General features: G+C 49.2%; 1 protein-coding gene across 1 annotated transcript; it reads left to right on the forward strand.

The window, feature by feature from the left end:
• The first annotated feature begins 4,036 nt into the window (after positions 1-4,036).
• LOC109315268 (mast cell protease 1A-like) lies at positions 4,037-11,877 on the forward strand. The gene is made up of 5 exons (XM_019542861.1): positions 4,037-4,145; positions 7,692-7,839; positions 8,618-8,753; positions 10,449-10,712; positions 10,927-11,877. Exons 1-5 carry the CDS (start codon positions 4,088-4,090, stop codon positions 11,101-11,103), a joined length of 783 nt encoding a protein of 260 aa, XP_019398406.1. The 5' UTR covers positions 4,037-4,087; the 3' UTR covers positions 11,104-11,877.
• Positions 11,878-18,612: the final 6,735 nt, after the last annotated feature.

Here is an 18,612-nt window from a genome sequence, read left to right on the forward strand (position 1 = left end):
TTCTTACAGCATCCAGTGGGAGCCATCCAGTGTGCCATCCAGTGTGGAATGGTATGTGACAACCAGGGATGTGGAATCACTGGAGGGGTTTTCTTTTCATATTACAGTTGGTTTGTGCAGGGTATTTGGGTGACTTGTTCCGAGGCAGCCTGTTTCTCTGCTGGAGTATTCTTGCTGGATAGAGCAAGGTTTGTTTGGTAATATTTTTATTGGATCCCACGTTTAGTTGGGAGAGCTGTTAAACAAGCTTTCAGGCATAAAAAAAAGACTTCTGTCCTCAGGTCTGGGACAGAAGCAGATAACAGCCTGAACTAAATACCTTTTTGTATAGTCCCTGGACCACCACAACACTACCTACTAAGTCAATGCAGTTTTTAGATTGGCGAGGTGGGTGTCAGAGCAGATATGCTTGTTATCATTATCTGAAGCCCTGGCAATAAATCTATTGCTTTCTTTGTGTGTTTGGGATGATTTCCAGGTTTGTGGAGGAACTGGAGCAGGAGGGAACTTGCTCTGGGTCCAAAGAAATACTCTAAGCCCTGAATAGTGAGTATAAAGTAGGGGCCTGACCCCTCTGTCACTGTTTCATGTGTTACACCTGTCTGTTGGATGAGTTTGACCATGAAAGGGAAGTGGAAAGTTACCACCTGTGGGTCATGTCCCTTACAAGTGGTCTGATTCATTAACATAAGTAGAATAAACTAAAAGGGCAATTATTGTAACTTGTACTTTGCTGGAGCGGTGGCTGCTTCTTTCTCAGACTTGATGAAGGGCTCAAAGCCTGAAAGTTTGACTCTGATCTTTCTCAGCCATACTAATCGGTCCAATAAAAGATATTACTTCACCTCTTGCTTCACTTATTTCCCAGCACCAGCTCAGCTACCACAGTAGGGTTGGTTTCTCTTATCAGGGCAGAGAAGCCAGCACTAATTGCCCCCCACAGACCAGCCGTTAAACACACTCATGTCAGTTGCACAAGGGATTTTGCCAGTGACACATCGTGGGCAAAGCTCCAGGAGATCAACAGTGTGGCCAAGAGGACACAATTGTCATCCACAGCCACCTGCTCCACCGTCCATCCATAGCCTCCCTCCTGCCTTCAGTGCCCTGGATTAGTGTAACAATGCATGTTGCACCAGGACCTCAAAGCAGCACACACCTCTATCCCCAGGCGTCTAGGAGGCGAGTGTGGTCTTGCTGACTCATAGGGTCAAATCCAAAGAGGTATTTAGATGTGCTGACAATGAGTGTTCCCAAACCTGATTTTCAGATGCCTAGTTGCAGGAATACAATCCCCACAACCCAGATTAGGTCCCTCAGTTCCCTGTACCTTAGGTGGAGAGATTTTTGCATGTAGGAATGGTAGTCTCCATGCGCAGCATTGAGAGGGTCAGGTCAGCCAGCCAGGGGACAACACTGGAAAGAGGGGAGTTTCTGAAGTCTTACCTCTCTCCTATACAGAGGCATCTCCCTGAACCTCTGAATTGGGTGGTCATGTGAAACTGGTGTTTGCTGCCTGAAATCCCTGCCTAGACATAAGTGCCTAAGTCACCCTCTGCATACAGGCAATGGGTTCCCTCTTTTCCTTTAAAGCACCATTGGTGGTGGTGACCTTTTGCATAACAGCTTAGCAATTTAAGCACTCGTGCAGTGACCAATGGATTGAAGCTGCAGCAAAGTAAGTTTAGATTGGATATCAGGAGAAACTTCTTCACTGTTACAGCAGCAAGGCAGTGGAATAGATGCCCAAGGAAGCTGTGGACTCTGCATCACTGGAGGTGTTCAAGAAGGGGTTGGTCAGGGATGACAATGGATTTGTAGGGGATGGTTTGGATAGGGATGATCAAACTGCTAAGCTCTAGAGCAGCGGTTCCCAACGTGGTGCCTGTGGGCACCATGGTGCTCCCTCATGATTTATTCAGGTGCTCGCACACATTTTCACAATAGCTAAAAATCATTATTTCAACAAAAAAATGCTGTCACTGCCGATTGAACTCAGGCTGTATGCAACGGCTGCCAAAATGAGACCAAGTCAGTCTGACTGATGCAGCGATGGAGTGGCACTTACTACTCCCTCCCCAAATGATATACACGCATGAGCATATCCAGGATTCTAAAATCTAAACTTTTTCATATTGGGGCCCACTGCTTTTTCTTTTAAATTCAAATTTACCCTTAGGCACATAAACATTGTGAACCCCTGCTCTAGAGGTCCCTTCCAGCTCTACTTCTGTTTGAAATAGGAGAGATCACAGACATACTGTTATAATATCTGGTCAGGGATTTTTCAACTCAACTTTTTTATTCACTGAAAAGTGCAAATTAAGCTAAATGGAAACTTTGCAAACTCTATTGTTTCTAGCTCCAGGGTAGAGTTTCCAACCCCTCAGAAAAGCCCAGAGCCTGGGGCATCCGCATGGGAGACTCCAGCTCAACCTCTTAGTCTCCACAGCACCTTGAGCTTCATTTTTTGGTATCTTCCATGGGTGGCCCTAATAACTGTATTGGAGAAAAGGAGTGGTTAACACTATTACAGTCATCGGCTTTGGCTAAACTCTGAGGAAAACCCAACTGTGATACCCTCACATGTCAGTGCTTTTTACCTGCCTTGTTTCTCCTCTTTCCTCTTGTTTTCTGTCTGAAAAGGACTCTGCAGAGCTGGCCAGGGCTGCTCTGCTTTGGGCTTGTGAGAGGGACACTAAAAGCAGTGGATCTTGCTCAGTGCCAGTACAAATGCACCTGCTTTCAGACTACTCCAGCAGCAAAGCTGCCAGCAAGAGCCAGCACCAGAGGCAGAAGTGGTATTCTCTTTCTTCACTTATCTTCCCTTTCCCCTTTTTTGTGGGTGTTTTATCTTGTTTGTCTTCAAGGAAGCAGGGTCGATCTTTAACCACAAAAGGGACAACAGTAGCCAGCTGCTGTCAGCGAACTTCTCTCTTTCCCCTCCAAGAACAGTTAATCCCATCCTGAACCAGTGTTCAAGACTAGTAAAAGGCTGGCAGCTGGGAAGGAAAGAGAGGAGAGGGGGAAATGGGGTTCCCTATAGAGGCTTTACAGTTAGGAGAAAATGAGTAAGGGACATTGCTACAATGAAACCCTGACTTTACAGGTCAAAGCCTTTAACGGTTTCTATTTATAGTTCTACCTTTTTAAAAAAAAGGGTAAAGAGATTTTTAATGGCAGTTATTCTAACAGGAACGGTCAGCAATTACTTCCAGGGAAACCCCAGGCCTAACAGAATGGTTTCACAATGTAGCAAGATTTTCATTAATTGTCTTATCCCCTCTCATGGACACAGCTCCCGCTGTCCACAATATTGTGCATGATTTTCATGTCTGGTTATGAGATACCAAGAGAACTAAAAGTGGGGGAGCAAACTCCCATCATTCCCTGGACTCTTTCTGAACTAACGCCCCCATCAGACCTGAATCCTCCCTGCAGAGCAGGCCTACGGGAACACAAGTCCATTCTCGTCTAGACTACCCAGGTCCTTCTCCTGGGTCCATCGCAGTGGTACCTGTATGCTTTGAGGCCCTAACAATCCCTATTGCCAGGCCCCAGATTGGAAAGGTCTCCTCCAGCTCACTCTTTTGCTGAGAAATTTCTGCCATCTGCTCTTTTGATGGAAATTAGAAACCCACAGCAGGGTCCCATCCCCTCCTCTTCTCCGACATGGGAAGGAAAAGTGGAGCAGAGCCAAGAGAGCTGATGACTCAGTGTTTGTCTCGCTCTCCACTAGCATTCCAAGGGGACCAAGGGGCTGTGCACGTGGGGCACGCACAGGCTTTAGGTGTGCACATCTCCAACTGAACAGGGCTCTAGGTAGGCCCCAAGTGGGGTCCAGCTCCAGGTATTCTGCAGCCTCAGAGATGGAAGGACACTGCCTCCCAGGGGGACTTTCTCCTCTCTTTGCTCTTTGGAGGGAGGTGAGTTTGCAACATCCTGATGGCTCCCTCACTCAGCCCCCAAGTGCAGGGGGTGTGGATGCTTTGCTTCAGTGGCATGTGGGCACAGCCCTTAGGTTTCCTCCTGCATCTATAAAACCCTAGCTCTGAGGCAGAGGTGCTGTATCCCCTGGACTCTGAAGATGCTGCTCTTGCTTCTCCTCCCTGTGACCTTTCTCCTGCCTGCTGGCACTGGTGCTGGTGAGTGGAACTGGGGCGGGAAGGGGTGACCTGGTTTTTTCAGGCCCATTTGCTAATCCTGGCCCTTCCCAAGGAGGAATGTTTCTGCATTGATGTCTCCCTCAGGCCTGCAGCATTGTAAGGTGGAAGGGACCTGGAGGTTCAAGTAGCCCAAATGCAGACTGGGCTTCTCCTAAATCACCCCAGATAGACATCTGTCCAGCCTCTTCTTGAAACCTCCCAGTGATGTCCTCCCCTTAATCTCTTTTTCCCCCAGGATAAAGGCATCTAATGCCGACAACTGGGCACAGTTCTCCAGTTGAAACCTAACCTGTGCTGAGTAAACTGGTGCTAGCACTCCTGTGCCTTGCCTTCTGCTAATGGAAACTGATTTTACTTATTTTGTGTTAGGATCATATTTCTGACTTGTGTTGAGTTTATCACCCATCAAAACCTCTGATCCTTCCCAGCAGCTCTCCTGTCTAGGCAGCCATCCCCTGTTCTGTGTTTGTGCATTTATTTTTAACCCCTTAGGCATAGCACCTTTCATTTGTCTTTGCTGAATTTCATTTTGCTCTCTATAGCCCACAGGAGACATCTTGAATGATAGATAGATCTGTTCATTGACACATCTTGCCATTGATATATTCATGGTTAGTCTTTGCTTGTTATTGGTGTTACTGGTTTTACTGGTTAGCCAACAAGTTATGCAACTAACTAATGGTAATCCTATCAGGCCCATGTTCTCCAGTGTGTTGAAAGGACCTAGGAAAGAGTCTGCAGAGGGGAAGCCCACTGTGGGATCTCCTCTCCTCAAAGTCCCTGAGAAAAAGAGAGAAAGGCTGAGAGGTAAAGGTAGATAGTGATGATATACAGAAAGAGACAGAGAGAGACTGACCATGGGTTTGGGGTGCAAAACAGGGATGCTGGCTAGGAAAAGAGGGAAGAGGTTTAGAGGTCTCTGGTTCCCACATACCACCTACTGAAACAGGGTTCAGAAAGTACATATAGCCCCATCAGCTACAAGCAACACTGCATAGAAATGTCTTTGCCAATGGACCTTATTCAAATATTTTTCCTTATGAAAGCAGGCTTTGATTCAACTCTCCCATGGGCTTCTGTGGCACTCAGCTGCGGACCAAATCTCCACAGTGAACTACAGCTTACACCAAAGAAAGCTTATAACTACCACTTATACCAATAAAAAGACTTGTCATGGGATGAAGAATTTTATGCTTTTTTCAGAGGGGATGAACTTGTAGCCATTTAAATATTTTTACAGAACCCCTCCCCCCCCATTGGGAAAAATTGGGATTCTGACAAAGCAAAAGTGTTCACAGACCTTTGTCTGTTGTCAGTGAAAGTTTCAGCTTCTCAGTGGAAAAATGCAAAAATCAGAGGGAATTGTTTCATTTGAAGCGTTTAACAATTTTCTTGCCTTTTGTTTTTGGTTCTTGGTGATTTACTACATTTTTTTTTTGGTTAATTTTGTTATTTAATTGGTTCACATTGTAGTTGTTTTTCACATTGTGGTTGAACTATATTCATTTTAGGCAGATTTTATGTTCATGATTTGTTTAGGCATTGGTAGGTTTTGTGTTTTTCTTTCTTTTAGTTTTCAGCCAATTTTCTTCAGATGTGTGTTTCATGGAAGAAAATCCCCTTCCAAACAGGCAGTTGCATGTGTGATTGTACAGCTCCCAAGTTACCTCTTTCACCGCCTGCTCCCGTACTTCTACCCACTTCGGCACAGACTCTGCAAGGCTGAGACCGAAGCACCATTTCCTTCCCTCAGTGCTGCGGAAGATGGAGCTCGTGGTCTATGTTCAGTCCAGCTCTGCTCCTTTTCTCACACCCCTCAAGCACAGACTAGTGAATATAGGGCAGGGGAGAGGATTGGGGTCCTGAAGGGAGTAGGGCTCATGTCCAGGAAGGGATGACACCAGCATAAATGATCTCTTACTCTTGACACTGCTGGGCTCTAGCTCAGGGGTGGGCAAAATACAGCCTGTGGGCCGGATCCGGCCCGCCAAGCACTTCCATCTGGCCCCTTGGGGCCCCCCAACAAATTGTGCCCCGTCCAGGCCTTCTGCCTACAAAGGTGAGAGTGAGGCTCCCATCTGTACACACAGCCCCTAAAACTACCCTATTGCCTCGCTCCCACCCTCATGGGCAAAAGTGCCCAGGGGGCCCAATGTGCAGCTTCCTTGTGGGGCTGCTGCTGCCACAGCCCCCGTGGGGGACCTGCTCCCTTCCCAGTCTCTTGCTGGCTCCGGGCAGCCGGTAGCCTGGAGCGTGGGGCTGGTGGCAGTGTGGAGCCCTTGGCCAGGGGGACAGGAGGTGGTGGCAGTGCAGAGCTGGGGTGGGCAGCGTGTGGGTGTGGGGACCACCCATATGACCCCCCATGGTGTGCAGCCCTGGCAAGTGGTGGCATCAGTAACAGGCGGGGTTGCTCAGGGTGGGGTGTTGCTCCGGCCAGTGCTGCACATCGCAGCAAGGGGTGCGGCCTCTGCATGGCTTACTGTCACTCCCGTGCAGCCCCTGCATTCAAACAGCAGGGAGAGAAGCCCGGTGTGCTGGAGCCAGGTGCCTTCCCTGCCGAGGCTGCGCAGGACCAGAGAGAAGCTTCAGGCTCTGGAGTGAGCTGCGTTCCCTGCCCTGTAGGCAAAAGCACCTGGGGCTTTCCTCCCCTGTGGGAAGGCAGCTCGCTTCTCTCTGGTGCTGTGCAGCCCTGGCAGGGAAGGCACCTGGCTCCAGCACATGGGGCTTCCCTCCCTGCTGTGCTAATGCAAGGGCTGCGCAGGAGTGGCAGGGAGCACCAGTAATACAGGCAGCCACTTGGAGGCTGCACCCCTTGCTGCAATGTGCAGCGCTGGCTGGAGCTGCACCCCTCTGGGTGCCTGCACCCTGTGCGCCCCACCTGCTGCTGCACCATGGGGAAGTGCGGGGATCCCCACTCTACCCCCAAACTCCCTCACACCCACATCCTGCCCCCACATATACACAACCCCCCAACATACCTTATGCCCCCCCACATAGCCATACCCCCTCAAAACCCCCCCACAAATGCACCCACATCCTACCAGCTCCCCACCCTCCACAATACACCCACTACACAATATATAAAACTAAGAATTTATTTTTGAGTTAATTATACAATCACCTCTATATTCACTATGCAAACAAAAATCATGACAAAACTATTTTTGTAATACAATTATAATATGTTATAGCAGGCGTTTGACTTTTAAGTGTATGATTTAGGTTTATTCTGGTTCTAAGATGGCAACCCTCCCCCACTTCCCAAAAGGAGTATTTCCAGGAGACAAGGGGAAGGCCTTCCAGTGGCAAAGATCAGGGGTTAGGGTAGTTACTTTTTCATGTTGGATTCTTAGAAAACCCCAATTCAGATCTTTACGCCAAGCAGGAGACCTGGCCTGGGGGGTTCTGCCTTCAGCTCCGTTCTCTGGCACAGACACCCCATGTAGTCTGGGACAAGTCACTTGAGTTGGGAGATTCACTGATGGGCACTAAGGACCCTTATGCATGTGTGGTCTCTTCCCCCAGGAAAAATCATTGGAGGACGGGAAGCCAGGCCCCATTCCAGGCCCTACATGGCCTTTCTGGATGGACGACGTGGTGAAATGAAGTATATGTGTGGTGGGTCCCTGGTGCACGAACACTTTGTCTTGACAGCTGCTCATTGCAGTGGAGAGTAAGTGCCTCTTTCCCCTGCATGTGGCTGGGAGCTCACACTTCTTCACAGGTCATTGCAGAGGAGCATTAACACATGGGGGCTGTGAGAGCAGAGGCCACAGCTCTGCTTTGCGCTGGACCTATCTGAGCACTGCCCTGTGCACCTGCTAACCCCAGGGCAGGTTTAAAGGCAGCATGAATTACAGGAGCAGCACTGTGGTATGCTAGCTGAGGTCCAATATCTTGACCCTAGTCTAGTTATGGCTGATGTACACCAGCTGGGCCCTGGCCCATTGACTCTGATGAAAGATGGAGCCTAGGGCACATCGGTAGGACCCAGAGGCAGGGTGCAAGCTGTGCAAGAGATACTTTTCTGTTTCTTCCAGCAAGGGAGGGGGAACCAGGTCAGAGGCATGGTGGGCACCAGGGTGCTGTGAAAACAAGAGCCCTGGTGAATAGTTAGGACAGGCAGGCTCCATTGCTGTTGGGAAGGTGCTGTGAATAGTGCCAATTGTCCTGGAGGATACAGGCTCAGATCCCATTCCCTGCTGCCCTGATCCAGCCAGTCCCCTGTCTCCCCCCACTTCCGTGTCATGATGGCTTAGGCCCATGCACCCTGCAGGGAAATATCCCATATTCCAAATGAACCAGCCATTGCTCTTGCCCTGGGGCCTTATTGGAAATGGCCTCCATTTTGTAGGGACAGGAAGCAGTGGGGGAGGAGGGGTGCACATAGGTCTTTTCCCTTTCATCCGCTCGGCACTAACACCCTGATCTTCTCCTTGGGACCCCTGTAGCCAAATCATGGTGCTGCTGGGAGCCCACAACATCCATAAGAAGGAAGAGAGTTGGCAAGAGATCAAAGTGCATCGCCAGATCCCATATCCCAGATATAAGAAAAAGACCAGGGAAAACGACATAATGCTACTGCAGGTACCACTCCAATTGCATTGTTCCACACTTGGTGACCTTGTACCACTACAGACACTCCTCATCCTCCTATCCTGCCTCTGAGACTTCAGAGTACTGCTGTTCCCACCCCTATCTCCTCACCCTGCCCCAGTGAATTCACACTCCTCCGAGGAGTCCACCTTGTCAAGTGACCTCACCTCTAGTGACCTCACATTGCTGCCAGTACAATCCATTACCCTAACGCATCACTCTACCCTTCAGTGACCTCACTGTGCTGTAGGTACCACCCCAAACCAAGCAACTTGTCTTTAGTGACCTTGCAATGCTTCTGGTAGTTTCTTCCATCACACTGGTGAAGGCAACACCCTCATTTGTACCACCCCTCTCCCAGTGACCTCAAAAAGTTGCCAGTTCCTCCCTATTGGCACCACTACAATCCCAGGGACTTCACACTGCTGCATGTCCTTCCTCCATCATGTCTCCAGTCTCACAGTGACCACACAGTTGCAGGTACAACCTCAGTCAAGTTACATGACCTCCATCTCCCCAGTGACATGGTATCATAGAATCAGGTGCCTTCTAACCCTAATTCTCTCAAGAGGTCACATTTAGTCCATCCCCTGCTCAAAGCAGGACCATCTCCAACTAAATCTTCCCAGCCAAGTCTTTGTCTAGCTGGGTCTTAAAAGCCTCTAAAGACAGAGAGTCCACAATTTCTCGGATAACCTGCTTCAGTGTTTTACTACCTCCTAGTGAGAGGGCATTTTACCTAAACTTCCCTTGCTACAACTTGAGCCCATTGCTCCTTGTTCTGTCATCTGCCACCACTGAGAACAGTCCAGCTCCATCCTCTTTTGAACCTCCCTTCAGCCCCCAAAACATCTTTGTTGCCCTCTGCCAGATTCTCTCAAACTTGTCACATCCTTTCTGTAGTGGGGGGCCCAAAACTGGACAGTTCTCCAGATGTGGCCTCACCAGTGCCAAATAGAGGGGAATAATCACTTGCCTCCATCTGCTGGAAATGCTCCTACCGGTGCAGCCCCGGATGCCATTAGCCTTCTTGGCAACAAGGGCACACTGCTGGCTTATATCCATCTTATTGTCCACTATAAGCCCCCAGGTTATGCCCACAGCTATCATCCTAATTACAGAAGTCTGCTTCCAATGTCTCCATAAGGCTGTTGATACCTCTCATATCACATCACCCTGTCCCCAGTGAGCACGCAAAGCTGCAGGTGCTGCCCTATCACATGACACTCCCACAAGTGATCTCAGTGCTACAGGCATGACCCCACCATGTTACCCTCCCTCCAGTGACCTCAAAACGACGGTGGTACAGTATCTATCACAGCCTCCCCTAGCAAACTTAATGGCTGCAGGTTGCAACCCTATCACATCACTCCTGCCCCTGTGACCTCTATGATGTAGGCATTGTCCATATCAAATAACTTAATTCCCAGTAGCTCACCATGCTGCAGGTAGAGCCCCATCACATCACTTTGCCTTCAGTGACCTCATAACATTACCTGTCCTTACCCATCACATCATCTTTCCCCTATTGACCTCACAACATTGTATTTATTGTCCATCATTTTATCCTGCCTCCAGTGAGCTCACACTGCTCATCACAGGACTCCTGTGACTCATCTCATCTTCCCTGCTCCTGACAGTGACTCTCATGCTGATCCACATGCTTGGGTTTTCTCTCCATGGCAGCTGGAACGCAAGGCCAACCTGAGTGAGCAGGTGGGGATCATCCGCCTGCCACAGCCTGGGGAAGCTGTGAAACCAGGATCTGTATGTGGCGTGGCAGGCTGGGGCCAGACCAGTGTGACGTTTGGGGACTCCTCCAATGTGCTGCTGGAAATAGATCTGGAGGTCCTAGGGGATGCCATCTGTGAAGACCACTTTAGCTGCTATTTTGATCCAAGGAGCATGCTCTGCGCAGGGGATTTCAAGGGGAATAAATCATCTTTCCAGGTAAGCCTCCAGCTGGTGCCAAGGAAGGGGAAAGTGCTGAGACCAGCTCAACTCATGGGTGTTAGGTGATGCTGACACTGGCTTGGCCAGCAGGTGTGAGGTGACACTGAGGCCAGCTTGGCTTGGGAAGGGGAAGGAGAGTGCCACCACTGTGCCAAAGAGAGGAGCAAGTTGGTCAGAGATGATTATCTCACATCTGGATTTTATTTTACAGGGTGATTCTGGGGGGCCCCTGGTGTGTGACAGGGTGGTCCAGGGCATCATCTCTTGGGGGCCTGATAATGCTACCCCTCCTGAGGTGTACACAAAGGTATCCCGTTTCATACCCTGGATAAAGAAAGAGCTGGCAAAGCTGAAGAAGCCCTTGGACATACCCGGGTTCTTTTCTTGACCATGAGTGTCCTTATATCCACAACACAGACAGAGCCTGAGGTCCTACTGCCTGCACCTCCACCTTAGAGACCGAACAAAATAAACTGGAACCAGACTGGGAGTAAAAAACAGGGACAAAGGTTGCAATGACAGTAGCAACCTTGATTTCATCTAGAGAAAAAAACAAAGCAAGTTAGAAGCAAAACAGGACTGTTATTTTGGAATTAAACTTTCAAATTAGAGCAAAATTAAAATTTTAGTCAGAGAGAAAGTGAAAACATCCATTTTTAGGCAATGAATAGCGAACCCCCTCTGAACTAAAAGAAAATGAAGTTTCAGCTCAAAAGAGGTATTGGTATTTCAAACATAATGAAATTAAGCTTTCAACTGACGACACAATACAAATTCCAGTTTGCTTTTAGATAACTAATTCACTTTAGCGTTAGAACCCAACCGTTACCATTTCCTTTTCTTTTGTTTCAAAATACCCACACAAATTCTAGAAAAGAAACATTTTTGACAAAACCATAACTGTGGTAGGAATTTTTTTCCTCAGTCACAAAGCTACAGCCAGGTCTGCTCTTCAGGGCTAGATATCACCAATACAGGTGTAACTGGGACCTGTGACCTTATGAAGCTCAAGCGTATTTGTATGCCAAAAAGTTAACCTATGATATACTTGTACCCATTGCACTGAGTTCTCTTTTACCTCCCCCTTACTTATCCCATCTGCTTGTTAAGTGCACCTGCTATTTTGCATTCCTGCAATGAATAAACATTATATTAAAGCTAACAGGAGAGGTTTATTTTTGGGACGTTAATGAACGTCATAAAAACCTGACATTTGAAAGAGGAGTAGCATCTAACAGGATTAGCAGGGCTCTGGTTAGTGCCAGAGAAAGTGCTCCACTCACTGAAGACAGGAATAAAGGGACCTGGATGATGTGGAAATGCTCAAAGACTGACATGAGGAATAATCAGCTACATGAGGCATGGATCACAACTGTGGCTGGAGGCATTTGGGTAATGCCAGATGACCAAGTAGATGGAAAAAGGTGTGTGTAAGAGGATGGGGAATGGATAGCTGCATGCACTGTTGCTCACAGAAATGTTAAGCCTTGCCCTCTATCTGGTCCCCACATCTCTTTGTGGCTTTTTAAGTTAGGATACTGGCTGTTTGCAGGTATATGCCTGTATTTCTTGGAAGGGGAAGACAGACCTCCTATGGCTTTTACATATAAAGGAATTTTGCATAAAAGCCTGGAGTACACTAGCAGCTAAGTATCTCTCTCTAACTCTGGAGATAGGAGTGTGAGTCTTGCTCTGGACTGATGCCAAATGTGCTTCAAGTTGGCCCCACAGTAAATGAGAACCTGGTTGCACTGGAGAAGCAAACGTTGTAGGTAAGTTGTTGGCCACATTGCTCCCATGTCTGCTGTTGGCTACAGAAGCCTTTGCTTCACCAGCCCACTCAGCTTGTTTGGCTCCAGAGGACACCAGATGTATGCCCTTTAAACATAAATACTGTTTCCAACCCTGCTAAAAACAATCCCAGTTTGGGGTTGCGGACATGTCTAGATCACAGAAAAAAATTCCCAGTTTCCTACTGCAGTGAGTGCAGCTGCATGGTCACATGGATGGCAGGGTGAAGAAAGAGTATGCCTGGGGGGAACAGGTGGAGAGACAGACCCCTGGGATGAGCAGATAGGCATTTTATAGGATAACACTGACATTATCCTTCCTACACTGGAGCATTTGGGGACCTGGCAGTCTGGACCTCCACTGGACAGATGGGGATCCAAAGCTCAGAGGAACGGATTCCCATAACACCTACAGAACAAGGCGATAGGTCCAAACCACAGCTTCCTAGTGTGCCAGTTTCTCAAAATGCAAAAAGGGGACACCAAGCTGCCTTGCCCTGCTCCACCTTCCCATGCTGGGTCCCTCCTGCTGGGCCATGGAGGCTCCAAGGGTAGGGCAGCAGGTTGGGGAGCCCTGAGCCTGCATCTGCCCCTGCTCCACACACAGATCTAGGGGGGCATATGCCCCTCCTGCCCATGCCTGCCTCCCTAGGAGGACAAGCAGCAGCAGGGAGCCTGCTCCCTGGACAAACTGCCCATGGCTCCGTCCTGCTCCCGGCCAGACCCCAGGTCCCATGCACTGCCCCAGCTGGGCAGCACCCCCAGCCCCAACTGCCAACCCTGCCCCACTACCTCCTTCACTGCGGGGGCCTCAATCTGCCCCCACTCTGCACCTTCCCATATTGTCTATGCCCCCTCTTCCTGCATAGACTTACCTGCAGGCAGCTAGGAGAACTGCTGTCTACCACTGCTTGCCTGTATTGCTGGCCATACACGCACATAGCGTCCCTTGCATTCTGCTGCCCCAAGCAGCAAACAGAAAACCCGGATCCCTGCACACGATGCTGGGATGACAGTTGCCATGGTTTCACTGTGTCAAGGGGAATATGGACAAGTGCTGTCCCAGAGTCATTCAGCCCAGGATTGGGGCTTGATCTTTACATTTCAGGATGCCCTACTCAGTTAGTGACTGGGTATGAGCCAGACCTTCGAGTGGTAGATGGTGACAGCTTAAATCACTCAAGTGGCAGATCCAATCAACGTTTACCAGAGGAGGTAGACTAACTTTGATCTCCTGATATGCATATTCATTTGCAGTGCAGACTTGGGGCTGGGAAAGCTCAGCCACTTGCCTGAAATCTGGGGCTGGGGTATTCCCACCCCTATAACCCTGACTGGGCTATATTTAGTCCCCCAAGTTTCTTTCCCTACCTGCTCCCAGTCTACATTTACACAGCTTAAAGCATAAGGGCCATAGATTGGGTGTGGCAAAAGATGACACATATCCTAAGATCTCACCCCACCATTATTTCCCTCCGATTGATGTATGTTCTTCCTCAGTCACATCACGCTCCCACTGCAAGTGCCTGGGCCCCAATCCCATATGATTTGGCTTTGTTCCTCATTTGCTGCATACATTGCTATTAAGCTCAAAGAAATGACAGTGAATATAATTAGAGAGCCTTTAATTACTGCCAGCCAGCTGATTTGATCTGCTGGCAGAGGGGAAGTATGCAGGGGTTTACATGCCTGGAAACTGACAGAACAGTTATATTTTGAATACCTTTCTTATACACTGAATAATTACAGGAACCAAGTAGATTTTAATGATTATACAAGAACATTACTAGTGCCTACAAATCTCCTCCATGCAGGTGTACCCTATTTCTCTATTGCATTATGCATAACAATGAGCTTTCCCTTTAGTGCTGAACCCAGTATCTTCCTGGGAGAGGTGTCTCTTGAGTTATCTTCCAAGTGCAATATGCAAGGGTTTTGTTACTCCCTGCTCATTGTATTTTTGGCAGCCCAACTGAGCTGCCTCCCCTTCCAGGAAGGGAGAAAGAAGTAGGGGGAGGAACCTGATCACAAGCTGAGACCTTGTTAGACTGGGAGGACAAGAGGGAAAGGGGTCTGCTAGAAGCTGATGCCTTATTGGGTGGAGGTTTTCCTGAAGGCTTAGCAGGACAGAGTCAGGGGCACAGGTTCCTAGTTTGACACCTGCTCTGGTGGCTTCACTGAGTCCTAGTACTTCCTTTTTACATCACACTCCCTCCAGTGACTTCTGCTGTGATAGGACCAGGCACATACTTCTGCCTCAGTGACATCACCCTGGTCTAGGAAACCTTCCTATGAAGCCACACAGCCACTGGAGACATCAGGCGAGGGCAGGCATGTCACTACCCCACCTCCAGGGGCTTTGCAATGCTGCAAGTACTTCCCAAGTCCAACACCTCTCACCTACTCAACTCATAAATCAAGGAGGTACCACCCCATTTAATGCAGGTTCCACTCATCATATCACCTTACTCCCCCAGACGGTTGGAGATACCTCCCATACAACCCCATGTACTTCATATCCATGCAGAAGCAATTTCTCAGTAGTGTAACAAGGGGGTTGGGGTGGGGTGGGGTGTGAGGCCATCAGCCCTGGGCACCAGTATCTCCTCAGAGAGTCTCTGCCATATCTGTGCTGCCCTGCCATAGGAGCCAGGCAGCGCAGCCCTGCAAACAGCAGCATACTGTAGGGGCAAGTGGGATAGTGCTCCCAGGTCATTTGTCACGGCAGATGTAGCCCTACACCTAATATCATATTGGGGACAAAGAGTGGAAGTAAATGGGGCACCAGACATGGCAGCATGATGGAGCTACTACTGTTTGAACAAATGCTGCCTTCAGTCTGCCTGAGTGCTCTGCACATAAAGACTTCCCTTCCCCTCACCTGCCCCCATGGTCTACAGTGGGCAGCATACCCCCTCCCCTGTCCCAGGCACTGAATGAGCTTGCTATGCCTCTGCCATTCTAATGCATTAGATTTGCCTCCTGTCACCTGAGGAGGTAACAGGGAATGTCCAGGGACAATCACAGTTCTCCAGCCTCCCATATTGCCTCTCCACTCAGCACGGGGGCCTCCTTCAGTCAACTCAGTGCTATACACATCAGCCCAGTCGTATCACACTGCCTTCAGTGACCCCCACACCAAAGTTTGTACCACCCCATCAAGCTGTTATTTACTGTCTTCTCCACCTTAGCTTCATACTACTATTTCTCAGACTGCACTACACTGTGTCCAAAAATGCAGTAGGTGCAGCCACCATCACATTACCCTGCCTCCTGAGACTTCACAGTGCTTATGTGCGCCCATCATAACACTCAGTCCACAGAAAATTTCCACTGTGGCAAGTACATCTCCGGTCATGTTACTCCAGTTCTCGAGTCCTCTGAATGTTGCCTCTACCACCCCGACTGTATCGCCCTACCCCAGTGACTTCACACTGCTGCAGGAACTTCACTTGTCACGTCACACATATCCTAGTGACCTTACTGTATTGATGCTAGTGCCATATCACATTGCCTCTCCTCCAGTGATGTCACAATACTGCAGGAATTACCCATATCGCATCAATATTCCTGTGGCAACCTTGCCATGGTGGAAATACTATACCATAACATCACTTTACCCTCACTGACCTCTCACGCCTACAAGTACCTTTAAATATCATCTTTCCCCTGGTGAACTCACAATACTGCAGATACTAACTAAACTTACCACCTTCTGTCAATCTGCCAACAGATAATGTACAATGCTGTAGATGGCATCCCAGTTTCATTACCAAAGCTCTAATGACCTCACAATATGTTTGTACCACTGTCACATTATCTTATGCTAGTGCCCCCAGAATCCGGTTAGTAAGTGGCTCCATCTCCTCATCCCCACTGATTTTGGCCTGTTGTAGGCATTAGACCATCACAGTCCCCATTTCCTAGGATGTCACAATGCTGCAGGAGCTGCAGTTACCAGAGATTATTGCAGGTACCACCTCAAGGTATCCCATCCCATCTCCCTCAAACTGTTTCAGGAACCATCACATCACCCCAAACCGCAGGGAGACCACAATGCTGCATCAGTTCAGTCCTCTCCAAGTGACCTCACAAGAATGCACTAACCCACCTATTCACATCACCCATTCCTCAATAACCTCACAATGCTGTGGTCACCATATGCAACATCTTATACCCCTGCCCAGTGATCTAAGAAACCCACCAATATCCCATCAACACATCACAGTGTTTTCACACTGATGCAAATACTTCTCTGCCTATGGACAAGGGGGAATCAGTCGATATAACACATTTGGACTTTCAAAAAGCATTCAACAATGTCCCTCAAAGCCTTCTTTTTTTAACTGCATTGCCACAGGATTGGAGGAAATGTTATTTTGTGGATTAAGTGCTAGCTACAGAGACAGGAAGCAACGTGTAGGGTTAAATGGCCACTTTTTCAGAATGGAGGGAGGTCAAAAGAAGGGTCCCACAGGGGTCTGTGCTGGGCCCAATTTTGTTCAGCACTTTCATCAATGCCCTGGAAATTTCATTGAGCAAATCCATTTCCAAACTTGCAGATGATATTAAATTATTCCAGGTAGTCAAGTCCCAAGCAGGTGGAGAGAAGCTGCAGAAAGATCTCCCCAAGCTAAGCAAGTGCCTTATTATATCATGTAGCAGGATCTGCTGCTGGCAGCAGGAGTGGTGCCTCCATATGGCCACTCTAATACCATGCCTTCAACTCTGGTTTTACTCGGCTACCACCCCGCCCTCACCTGGGGGGTCCTGGTACACTGCCCTGGACCATCTCACAGGCTCCAGCAGCCCACTAGGGCAACACTCACCTAAGCCCCTCTGTGGGTCATCTTTAGTGGCCTCCTTCCCTCCTCTTCAGCCACATCCAGGCCTCGCAGCCTAACCTAAAGCAAAACCCCAACACAACTAAGGGCATTAGGTGTCTTTCCCCATGTGCTCCCCAGGCTCCTCCGCAGTTCTGCTGCTCCCCCCCGGCTCGGGCCCTCCCGGGCCTGCTCGCAGCTCTCCAGTCCCTGCATTGCCTCTCCGCTCAGCCCGGGGCTCCTTCAGCGAGCACAGCCAGGGCTGTTCACCGCTTCCCTGCATTATTTCTCTCTGCTCCCAGACACGAGGCCCTTTTTCCAGCTCTGCTCGGGCCAGACTGCCCCTCTCTGCCCATGGTCAGGCTTACCTAGCCCCTGACTTCGCATAACCCTGCCCCGGGAGCCTCTCAGCAGGCCACAGGCACCTTCCCTTGCTCTCCTCAGCAGGCTGTTACCTAATTAGTTGCAGCTGCTTATTATCTGGGTCTACCTCTGCTGCCCAGCCCTGCTCTCAGTAACAGGCTTGGCTTTCCTCAGGGACCTCACCATGCTGAGTGCAGCACCCCTTCAAATCGCCCTGTGAGCTCTTGGGGTGCAGCTATAGCTCCTGTCACACTGTCCCTTCCCCCGCTGACCTGGCACGGCTGTAGCGACTGCCCCATTGCCTTGTGCTCCCTCTACTCAGTGCAGGGAGCCCTGTGGTGTTGCTCTGATCCAGTCATTTTATCACGTGGTGGCACAGTCTTTATGCTATTACCATTACCACTGTGAGCTCACAGTCCTGCTGGCACAACTTCAGGTAAGGCCCCAAATGCATCACTGCCTCACCAACCACCCAGGGCTGCAGGCTTCACACTCAGCACAATGCCTTTACCTTTAGTGCCTCCTGGTGCTGCTGGTCAGACCTATATCCCATCATCCCTCCCCTGGGGCCTCGCAATCCTGGTGGTGCTGCTCCTACCACCCCTCCCCTCCAAGTACTGCTGCTACCACTTCCCCAGTCACATCACCTGTGCTCTACTGACCCTGCAGTGCTGGAAGTACAACATGCACCACATTGCCTTGTTTCCCAGGACCTCAGAGACTTATCAGAGTCACATCACTCCACCCTGAGTGGCTTCACATCCTTCACGTACCATCCCAGTGATGTAAAAATCACGGTTCGTTTCTTTGGAGGCTCAATGAATAATGATCCTTTAGGCACACATTGTTGGTGATACAAAAGGTATATATTTGCAAATAGGGTCAGAGAGAGAAGACAAAAGATCAAACACTCTGCCCGCG

Source organism: Crocodylus porosus, unplaced genomic scaffold (assembly GCF_001723895.1).
Source record: "Crocodylus porosus isolate Cpor-Errol unplaced genomic scaffold, CroPor_comp1, whole genome shotgun sequence".
NCBI lineage: Eukaryota > Metazoa > Chordata > Crocodylia > Crocodylidae > Crocodylus > Crocodylus porosus.